Below are 12,165 nucleotides of genomic sequence, written 5' to 3' on the forward strand. Positions count from 1 at the left end.
TATATATTTTTCCCCTAGAAATTAATAAGGAAAAGACAGAAAACCCAATAGCAAAACTGGCAAAGACTTGAACAGGAACTTCACAAGAGACTATGTAAACTGCCAATACACATATGAAAAACTGCTCAACCTTATTGGTTATCAGGGAAATGTAAATTAAATCCACAAGATAACAATACACACATGTACTGAACAATACCAAGAGTTGGTGAAGATGTGAAGCATCTAGAACTCTCCATTTCTGCTCAGTAGTATAAACCGGTACAACCATTTGGGAAAACTATTTTTTATTATCTACTAGAGACAATCATATGTAACTTTATTACCCACACTCATACATGCCTATATATATATGCCCAACAGAAATGTATGCACATTTGTACCAAGAGGCAAGTATGCAAATGTTCATAACAACTTTATTCATTAAACCCCAAACTGGGAACCATCCAAATGTCCATCAATGAGAGAATGGATAAATAGAGTGTGGTATGGTCACACAATGAAATGAATGCAATGAGAATGAACCATCTACAACTGCTGGGAACAATACTGGTGACGTCATAAACATAACATTAAATGAAAGAAGGCAGAAAAAGAAAAGTACATTCTGTATAATTCAATTTATACAAAGTTATTATTTATATAAATTATATAATTTATTATTATTATTTATATAACTTTATTTAAAGTAGCAACAAAATTAATCTATAGGATTAGAAGTCAAGATAATAGTTGCTCTTTGGGAGAGCAGCAACTGAAAGGGGCCATGGTGGGGCTTCTCAGGTGCTGGTTATATAGGTAAAAACGATCAATTAATGATTTCTGAAAAATCATTAAGCTGTACATTATGATTTGTGAGATTTTTCTATGGTATATTATATGTCAGTAACAAATTTTTTAAAAAAGATAGAGGGAGAGAGAGACTATATTCCCTTGTAGAGAGCATAAGATATAAAAAAAAGTGACTGGGTTAGAGGAAAGAAAGTATAATGCAAAATTCTCCTTCACACAACATAAGTCATTTGCTGTCTGATGTAAAGAGAATAATCCATCCCTTCAATGAAAATATTTTTAAATGGAGTAAAAAACAAACATATGAACATCTGTTTCACAGTTTAAATATTCAACTTATATCAAAGAGATGTTTAAACATGGAACAAAGACCAGAACACATAGCCATTATTTTTGACATTCAATGTCATTCACTAAATGGTTCCTACCAGCATTTGTGAAGAGTTGAAAGGCCAACTGAATGGTGAAAGACTATCCACTCAATATTTCATAAAGGGCAGAGAAAAAGCTACTCAGAGGGTTACTATAGCCCAGTGCTGGCAATTTGGAATCATGGGCCTACTGGGGAATCACAAGTGTCAACTACCACTTGAGGGATCAAGTTGCAGACAGATTGATGTCTCTCCTCCTCCAAATCATCTCCCAAATATATAAATTCCAAAGTCAGCAAATCATCATGTAAATTTAAGTCCGTAGGCTCTTATACAAATATAAATCCTGAGGAGCCATGGGCAGCACCCCCTGCCTGGCAGAAGGCAGGAACATGCTGAAAACACCACTTCCATGTGGGTGCCAACTACCACAGCCACTGCCACCGCAAGGCTGGCATGCCACCACAGTAGCAGCTATACCCACTGTGCAGGCAGCCTGCCACCCACTTGACTGCACTGACACAAGGAGAGTCATCAGTGGAAACCAGAAAAAGAAGAGAAAGTCTCTCTCTTCAAAGCCTACTCTCAAACAATAGAAAAAGCAAATGCTATACCAGATGACCAGACATCAATGTAGAGATACTAGAAATATGAAAAACCAAAAAATATGACACCACCAAAGGAATATAGTAATTCTCAACTACCAGACTTCATAGAGCAGGAAACTCTTAAAATGACAGTTAAAGAATTCTGAGCAACAATCCTAAGGAAACTCAATGAGATACAAGAAGAGTCAGTTAGACAACATAATGAAATGAGAAAAAATATCCAGGATATGAAGGAGGAAATTTACAAAGCAATTAATACCTCAAAAAAGAAGGTAGCACAACTCCTGGAACTCTGGGATTCACTCAACAAAATAAAAAACACAACCAAGAGCTTAAGCGGCAGGTTAGAGCAAGCAGAGGAATTTCAGATTTCAAAGACAGTCTCTTCAAAATAACCCAGGCATACAAAAATGAGGAAGAAAAAAAATTTTTAAATGAAGAAAATGTGAGAGAGCTAGTAGACAACCTTGAGCACACAAACATCTGAATTATGAGTGTTTCAGAAAGGGAGGAGAAAGGAAAAGGCACTGAAAACCCATTCAACAAAATAATAATAGGGAGAGACATGGACCTTCAGATCCAGGAGGTTCAAAGATTCCCAAACAGATCCAATCCAAAAAAATCCTCTCTTAAACACATATAGTAAAACTAGCAAAGCTCAAAGTCAAAGAGAGAATCATAAAAGAAGCAAGAGAAAGCATCAAGTCACCTATAAGAGAGTACCCATGAGACTAACAGCACACTTATCAACAGAAACCCTACAGACCAGAAGAAAATGGAATGATATATTCAAAATACTAGAAGAAACAAACTGCCAGCCAAGAATACTATAACCAGGAAGGCTATCCTTCATAAATGAGGGAGAAATAGTGTATTTCCCATACAAACAAAAACGGTGGGAGTTCACCACCACATGACCAGCCCTGCTAGAAACCCTCAAGAGAGTCCTGCATCTGGAATCTGAAAAATGATAATCAATACTGTGAATACACATGAAAGAACAAAACATGCTGGTAAAACAAAAATGCAAATGAGAAAGAGAAAGAAACTATATCTTACCACCTCAAAAAACCAACAAACATTAAAGACAAACAATAAAAGGGGAAGAAAGGAACAAAAGATATTTAAAACATGCAAACAAAAATCAATAAAATGCCAGGAGTAAGACAAAACCTTTCAATAACAACCTTAAATGTAAATAGATTAAGCTCCTTATTCAAAGGACACAGACTGACTAGCTGGATTAAAAAGCTAGGCCCAACCATATGCTGTCTTTAAAATACTCAATTCACCTTTAAAGACACACACAGACTAATAGTGAAGGGACAGAAAAAGATATAACCATGCAAATGGAAACCAAAAATAAGCAGAAGTAGCTATTCTTATATCAGATATAATAGACTTTAAACCAAAAACAATAAAAAGAGACAAAGGCCACTATATAAGGATAAAGGGATCTATCCAGCATGAAGATCCAACAATGGTAAATAATATGCACCCAACATTGGAGTACCCAGATATATAGAGCAAACATGATTAGGCCTAAAGAAAGAGATAGACCCCAATACAATAATAGTAGAGGACCTGAACACCCCTCTCTCAGCACTGGACAGATCATCTAGGAAACAAATCAACAGTGAAACACAGAGTTTAAACTACACTTTAGACCAGTTGGACCTGGCAGATAGCTACAGAACATTTCATCCAATAGTTACAGAATATACATTCTTCTCATCAGCACATTGAACATTCTCCACAATAGACCACATGTTAGGTCACAAATCAAGTCTCAACAAATTAAAAAAAAACCAAACTAAAGTCATTTCAAGTATCTTCTCAAACAACAGAAAAAACTAGACATCAATTACAAGTTAAACTCTGGAAACTATACAAATAGATGGAAATTAAACAACATGCTCTTGAATGACCTCTGGGTCCAAGATGAAATTAAACAGGAAATCAAAGAAATTCTTGAAACTAATGAAAATAAAGATACATCATATCAAAACCTGTGGGATACTACAAAAGCAGTACTAATAGAAAAGTTTATTGCAATAAACACTTCAAAAGAATAGAAAGAGCTCAAATAAACAACCTAATGCTACACTTCAAAGAACTAGAAAAAGAAGAACAATCCAGTCCCAAAATTAGTAGATGGAAAGGAATAGTTAAGATTAGAGCACAATTAAATGAAATAGAGATCCAAAAAATTGATACAAAAGATCAATGAATCAAAAAGTTGGTTTTTGGAGAAGATAAACAAAATAGAAAAACCATTAGCTAGGCTAACTAAAAAAAGAAGAGAGAAGATGCAAATAACAAAAATCAGAAATGAAAGAGGAGACATTATAACTGATACCACAGAAATACAAAGAATCAATCATTAGAGACTATTATAAACAACTATATACCATCAAATTTGAAAACCTGGAAGAAACGGATAACTTTTTGGATACATACAAACTACCAAGACTAAACCAAAAGAAATAGAAAATCTGAACAAAACAATAACAAGCAAAGAGATTGAAGCAGTAATCAGCAAAGAAAAGCCCAGGACAAGATAGCTTTACTGCTGAAATCTACCAAACTTTTAAAGAGGAATTAATATGAATTCTCTTCAAACTATTCCAAAAAACTGAAACAGAGGCCATTCTCCCAAACTCATTCTATGTGTCCAGCATCACCCTGATACCAAAACCAGACAAAGATACAACAAAAAAAGAAAACTACAGACCAATATCTCTGATAAACATAGATGCAAAAATTCTCAACAACATATTAGCAATGAGAATACAGCAACACATCCAAAAAATTATACACCATGATCAAGTGGGATTCATACCAGGGATACAAGGATGGTTCAACATATGCAAATCAATAAATGTGATACATCACATCAACAAAAACCAAATAAAAACTAGACGATTATCTCAATAGACACAGAAAAAGCATTTGACAAAATTTAACATCAGTTCATGATAAAGACTCTCAGCAAATTACTTGCAGAAGGGGAGTATCTCCATACCATAAAAGCCATATATGACAAACCCACCACCAATATCATCCTGATATTGAACAGGAATAAGACTAGGATGCCCATTCTTACCACTCTTATTTAACATAGTTTTAGAAGTACTAGCTAGAGCAATCAGGGAAGAGAAAGAAATAAAGCGTAACAAGATTGGAAAAGAAAAAGTCAAACTGTCACTGTTTGCAGATGACACGATCACATATATCGAAAAACCTAAAGACTCTACCAAAAAACTCTTAAACCTGATAAAAAAATTTCAGTAAAGTTGCAGGATACAAAATCAACACACAAAAATCAGTAGCATTTTTATGCTCCAACAACAAACTAGCAGAAAGAAATCAAGAAAGCTAGCCCATTTACAATAGTCACCAGAAAAATAAAATACCTAGGAATAAAGTTAACCAAGGATGCAAAAGATCTCTACAATGAGAACTACAAAACACTGTTGAAAGAAATTAAGGAGGACACAAGAAGATGGAAAGATATTTCATGCTCTTGGATTGGAAGAATTAACATTATGAAAATGCCCGTACTACCCAAAGTAATCTACAGATTCAATGCAATTCCCATCAAAACACCAATGACATTCTTAACAGAAACAGAAAAAACAATCCTAAATTCATATGGAACAACAAAAGACCCCGAATAGCCAAAGAAATCCTGAGCAAAAAAATAAAGCTAGAGTCATTATACTACCTGACTTCAAGTTCTACTACAAAGCTTTAGTAACCAAAACAGCATGGTACTGGCATAAAAACAGACACTCAGACAAATGGAATAGAATGGAGAACCCAGAAATCAATCCACATACTTACAGCCAACTGATATTTGACATGGACAACAGGAGCATACGTTGGCAAAAGGACGGCTTCTGCAATAAGTGGTGCTGGGAAAACTGGGCATCCATATGTAGAAGAATCAAACTAGACCTATACCTCTCGCCATATACCAAAATCAACTTGAAATGCATTAAAGACTTATATATAAGACCCCAAATTATAAAACTCCTAACAGAAAACATAGGGAAAACACTTCAGGAAGCAGGATGGGGCAAAGACTTTATGAACAAGACCCCTAAAGCACAGGCAACAAAAGAAAAAATAAGCAAATGGGATTATATCAAACTAAGAAGCTTCTGCACAGCAAAAGAAACAAGAGTGAAAAGACAACGTACAGAGTGGGAGAAAATATTTGCAAACGATGCACCCAACAAGGGATTAATATCCAGAATATATAAGGAACTCAAACAACTTAACAGTAAAAAAAAACAAGTACCCATTAAAAATAGGCAAAGGAGCCGAATAGGCATTTCTCAAAGGAAGATATAGAAATGGCAACAGACACATGAGAAAAATGCTCAACATCACTAGGCATCAGAGAGATACAAATCAAAACCACACTGAGATATCACATCACCCCAGTTAAACTGGCCATTATCAAAAAGACAGAGAATAACAAATGCTGGCAAGGATGTAGGGAAAGGGGAACCCTTCTACACTGTTGGTAGAACTGTAAATTAGTGCAGCCATTATGGAAAACAGTATGGAGGCTCCTCAAACAACTGCAGATTGAACTGCCATATGATCCAGCAATCCTGAATGGAGAAATTCATAAAAAAATAGAAATAACCAAGAAACATAAAACAATGCTCAATTTTAATAATAACTAGGCTGACACAGTTAAAACACAGAAATATTTTATTTTACTGCATGTACTTCTATATTATTTGGTTTTTTGATGAAAAATTATTGTTGTATTACTTATGTAAATAAAAAAATTAAATAAAAAAACAAATGTAAATCCCCTCGAATAATTTATCATTTACTCAGATAGTTCCAAGAGAAGGAAAACAAGGGCCTGGAGCACAAGTAGATTGTTTGCAGGGTTACCAGGTGGTCAAAAACAAGCCTTTCCTTACTTCATGATTCTGTCATGAACTACCTCTGACCACAGTCCCCATGTGATGGTATCAGTTCATGTTCCAGATTACTTCCCCCTCTTAACTGTCACACTAGGCAAAATAATTCCTCAAATAGTCTTGTAAAAAAAAAACACAGGGTCTGACCAGCAGAGCTCAAAATCAGTGAGCACACAAAAATCTGATGACATTCTAGGGGAGGAAGCAGCTGATGAACATCTGCTAAGAAAGAGAACATTAAACTCAACTGTATAAACAGAATTAATTCTGAATAGACTATAGTTATAATTTAGGTAGATAACTTCCATAGTGTATGTGCTCTCTTCAGTTCAGAAGTTTACAAAAAATAAACAAGTACCTCAATTCAACAAGAATTTATTAAATGATGATTATGCATGTGGTGTCATACCAAGTATTCTTGGTCAAAGTTTAATACCTGGAGACCAACCAATTTTTGAAGTCATACTTATTAGCAATGTGGCCTATAGCAAGTTACTTAACCTCTCTGAGCCTTAGTTTTTCAATAAAATGTAGGTTAAAATAGTGCCTATTTCCTGGGTTCTTATGAGCTACTGTTTAAGAAACACGAAGAGTACCTTTGAAGAACATTATAAACACTATTACTATTAAGCAGAAGTATTGATGTGGTCTCCAGTGGTTAAGAATACAAGCTTTGGAGTTAGAAGTTTGCTTAAATCTTAATTCTACTACTTACTAAAATGTAGCTTTAGGAGTAAGTAAGTTTTTTCATTTGTAAAGTGAGAACAAAATAACAGGACCTAGATCCTTAGGGTCACTGTAAGAACTAAATAAGACAACTCAGATATAGTGCTTATTATAATACCTAGCACATAGTAATCACTCATACGTGTTAGCTGCTATTAGTAGCAGAAATAGCACTAACTAGACATCACCTGACTCCTTTCTACAGGAGTTTATATTTTCAGTGAAGAGAAAAGTCAGACACATGATCAGGTTAAATAGGACATAAAATGTGTTGCAAAATAAGTAATACAAGTAGTATGTGTCCCAGGATTTCAGACAGAAGAGAACAGTAAAGGCTAGAGTAATCAACTATACTTCGGCTTCTATTAGTAAGCATTTTGTTTTGTTTTGGGTTTTTTTTTTTTTTTTTGGCAGCTGGCCTGTATAAGGATCAAACCCTGGGCCTTGGTGTTATCAGTACCATGCTTTAACCAACTGAGCTAACCAGCCAGCCCTTAATAAGCATTTTGAAAGTTCCATGATGAGCTAGAACAACTGGACCAAGGAATTTGTCCACATGCAAGATGCTGGGCTCCTTTAAAAGCCAATATAAAAACACTTGGCTTCTAACCTCTAAAACTCAAATACACAAAGGGCCCAGGCAGGTAACACACAAGTGAGTGCTGCAGTCTCTGTGGTCTTATGGAAATATACTTCTAGGGTACCATGATTTTTTAAATCTGGGCAAAAAATTCAAATTTAATAAGCAAAGAAACAAACAAAACCTCACTTTGTGGTCCAAATAAAAATGTATGAGACCCTAGTTTGTGACCTCTACTCCACATTTTAACAGTGTTATTAATGCCCTGAGGTTATACCACATTCTGATCAATGCCCCACAGGGACCTCTAGCATGTTTTACATTAGATTCTGAATAACATAAATGTACATAATCCAACAAATACTGACTACTCAAATTTGACTACTTTAGTTGCCAGAAACTCCAAGAAAACTGAACGGCCTTATCAGAGCCTCAAAGTATCTACATAATCAGGTCTCTGCCTACTGCTTAGATATCTTTTCCTACTATAATTGGCCACACCAGCCTCCCTTCTGTTTCCTCACACATGCCAACCTCATTCTTGCCTCTGTGTCATTGTATTTGCTATTTCTTATACCCCCGATCTTCAGCTGGCTAACTCCTCCTGCTCATCCTTCTTGTCTCATTCCTTCAGATGACTTCCCTACCTAATATTCTCAGGCTCTCCCAGTCGCTCTACTATATCACCCCATTATTTTCTTCATAGCACATATGCTCTGAAATTAGCTTGCTCATTTACGTACTTATTTTCTAGTATGTAAGCTTTATGGAAAAAAAAAAAGAAAGAAAAAACTTATTCATCAGGTGTCACGTTCACAGCCTTATCTCCAGCACCATAAAACAGTGCCCGGCACATGGTAGACACTTAATAAAAATTTGTTGAGCCGATGAGTTAATGAATAGCTTGAACCTTGCAGCCAATACTACAATAAACCTGAAAACCTTCCACCATGCCCTACTTCAGACAAGAAGTTTTATTATCATCTTAAAGTGATAAACGTAAGAGCTACATATCCTTGATATTTCAGTGTAAGAAATTCAAATGAGAGAGAAATATCAAAATAAAACAACAATTTTTTAAAAACTTACATAGAAAATAACAGGTGTCTCAGTTTGGCTGTTATTGAATTCTACTTCATAATATAAACATCTGCTAAAAAAATTCTGTGGATTCTCCCATTGTACATATAAGTTACCATTTTGAAAGAAGAGATTTTTAATATGTGGAGGACCAGGTTTCACTGAAAGATAGAAACACAAGAAAACGAATTAGCTTCCAAAGTTTATTTGATTATATAGTACACACACACGTGTACACACACACACACACACACACACACACACACACACGTAGGAATAATGAAGGTTCCTAAAGTTAAATCAAAACAGGGCTGTTGTTTTTAATGATCTTACATGATCAGATACACAGTTTTAGAACTGCTGATTAGTCAAAATTATACAGGAAGTTTATTTTAAACTGCCTAGTAAAATGAATTTAAGGAATGTCCTTGGGGTGCCTGTCAGATGACATGAACTCTGACCTGCATCTGGTTAGAATATGGCCAGGGTATAATCAGGATATGTAGCTACGACAGAGAAAATAAAGAAAAGAAATGCTTGGGTCCAGATGAGCTTCCACCAGATGGGTAACAAGGCAACCAGATACAAGGGGCTTCCCTAGCTGTCACTCACTCATGGCAATCAAAAACCACAATTAAAACATTAGCCTAGTCTCTGTCACATGCTACTACAGGGATATACCTCGAGGACATCATGCTCAGTAAAACAAGCCAGTCACAAAAGGACAAATACTATATGATTCCACTCATATGAGGTATCTAAAGTAGTCAAATTTATAGAAACAGAAAGTAGAAAGGTAGTTGCCAAGGGCTGGGGAAAGGGGGAATTAATGTTTAATGGGCATGGGGTTTCAGTTTTCCAGGTTGAATCAGTTCTAGAGATCTGCTGCACAACAATGTGAACGTACTTAACACTACTCAACTGTACACTTAAAAATATTTATGATGGTAAATTTAATGTTATGTGATTGTAATCACAATCAAGAATAATTTTTTTCTTTTTTTCTTTTTCCTTTTTGTCTTTTTTCGTGACCGGTAACGGGATCGCAACCCTCAGTGTCGCGCGCCCATACCGCGACCGGCAACGGGATCGCAACCCTCGGTGTCGTGCCCTCACCGCGCTCAACCAGTGAGCGGACCGTCTGTATATGGGATCCAATCCCTCGTCGGGAGTGCAGCCGTGCTCCAAAGTGCCGCACTCTACCGAGTGTGCAACCGGGCCGGCCCTTTTTCTTTTTTTTTTAAAGAGCATTTAGCCTGGTCAATTTCCTATTTAGGAGTCCGCTATGCTTAAGACCGAGCAACAGAAGATAATGGATAATTAACAGAAAACAATTCAAAGATGTCGTCTTCCAGCTGAGAAGGGTCTTCGTTTATGTCACCATTAATATCCAGGAAGAAAAGCAGCAAAATAAGCCTTAGAAGGTCCATCTAGATAATCTGCCAAACAACAGGGAGGAAAGAGAAGGGCTTTGCCTCAGCTTATGCCACCTGGCCAATTACCCTGACCTTGCTCCCTTGGCCTATAAACTAAGCTGTCTTTGATTCCCTATTAGGATTCACTTCCATGACTATCTGAAGGGGTGGTAAATAGTATTGTGCTCACAGACTTAGAGGTCTTTGTCAATTGATGGCTATTTGCCTATAAATCATCTGTACACCACTTAGCCAGAATGTGAGCTCCCCATTGGGACATTACAACAAATAAACCATTATGCTTTAGAGATTTACAAAACACTTTTATACACCTTATATCATTTGTACCTTGTGACAATTCTTTGAGGTCAAGAGGGACTATGTACTCCGTTTTACAGATAAGGAAAACTTGAAGAGGGTTTATATGCCTTTCTAGAGTAGAGAAGCCAGGACCTCAACCTTGAACCTGTGTTCAAGTTGAAGGCTCTTTCTAATAGGCCACGCCCACCTGGTATGCCCAGCTATGGCTGTACTGGTTGTTCTGGCTGAACAGTGTGCCGCACACAGCGTTAAACATTTTGAATATCATCTCTGATTACACCACCTTCAATTGAAGCTAAGAGAAAGACTATCCAGGAAGTGTATATGATTATATGAGCATCATCTTCTCAATACCATAAGCGAAAAGAGAGCAGATCTTAGAGTCAGGCAGCCCGGGTTCTAATCTTGGTTCTATAAGCAACTGCTCTAAATCTCAGCCTACTCCTAAGTAAATAAGGATTTTTAATCACACATGCTCAATAAATATCAGAACTTCAAAGCTTGCTTCTTTAAAAAAGATCTATAACAGAAAGGTATACATAAATACAGTCCCTTGTTTTGGGAAGATCTTAAGACCCAAATCCTCATTTTTTATTATTTGTACTGATTGTTCAAAAGACAAAAAACACTTTTATCCACACCATCATAGAGGACTTCTAAAACTTACCATGGGAAGTTAAAGGCACTATATTGAAGAATGGTCTAATTTTTCCTGCAATATCTTTGACCATTATTTGGACATTGTGTTCAAAAAGGTAATCCTTCGCTATAGTCAGATCAAAGGAACAACCAATGTGTTGACCTTCTCTATAGATGTTTTCACATTGAAGAATTTTTCCCAGGCTGTTGTGCCTACAAGATAAAATGAGACAACCTTCTGCATTATTTTTAACAAGGTATTCAAAAAACAAGGGTGGAATTTTTTTTTCTTTTTAATGACTGAAGATGTCCATGAAAAGCAATATTTGCAATAAGGCAAAATAGCTTTTTAAAAACCCTATTTACAGTGTGCTTCATTTCATACTCTAGGAAGAAAAGACTGTTCCTTTTTGCTGAACATTGGTGTTGTCAATAGCTATGAAAACTACAGGAGTCCTATTTCCGCTTCTGTGTAGGAGAGGATGTTCTGAGGCCATGATTAGAAGTTTTATGCTTTTTGAAAATGCCTGTGTGCTGAATTCCATGGTTCCCCTCTGGTCCCTCTGCCTGCTCCCTCCTTGTTTTCTTGGCTTGTTCCTCTTTCTCCTCCCTCTTCCTGGGGGGGGGGGGGGGTCCCCCCCCCCTCTTTCCTTTTTTTGTGCCCCTCACCCCCCCCCCCCCCCC

The 12,165-nt window shown here is 36.4% G+C and overlaps 1 protein-coding gene across 2 annotated transcripts in view; it reads right to left on the reverse strand.

Annotated features, from left to right (window-relative positions):
- IL13RA1 (interleukin 13 receptor, alpha 1) overlaps window positions 1-12,165 on the reverse strand; it is a 61,958-nt gene that overhangs the window by 22,026 nt on the left and 27,767 nt on the right. For both annotated transcript variants that reach the window (XM_008569401.1, XM_008569402.1), the window contains exons 5-6: window positions 11,510-11,694; window positions 9,116-9,267 (exon numbers count right to left, since the gene is read on the reverse strand). In XM_008569401.1, the coding sequence (XP_008567623.1) occupies window positions 9,116-9,267; window positions 11,510-11,694 (337 nt within the window). The remainder of the gene's footprint in view (window positions 1-9,115; window positions 9,268-11,509; window positions 11,695-12,165) is intronic.

The sequence above is a fragment of the Galeopterus variegatus genome, unplaced genomic scaffold, assembly GCF_000696425.1.
Source record: "Galeopterus variegatus unplaced genomic scaffold, G_variegatus-3.0.2 Scaffold492, whole genome shotgun sequence".
NCBI classification, from domain to species: Eukaryota; Metazoa; Chordata; class Mammalia; order Dermoptera; family Cynocephalidae; genus Galeopterus; species Galeopterus variegatus.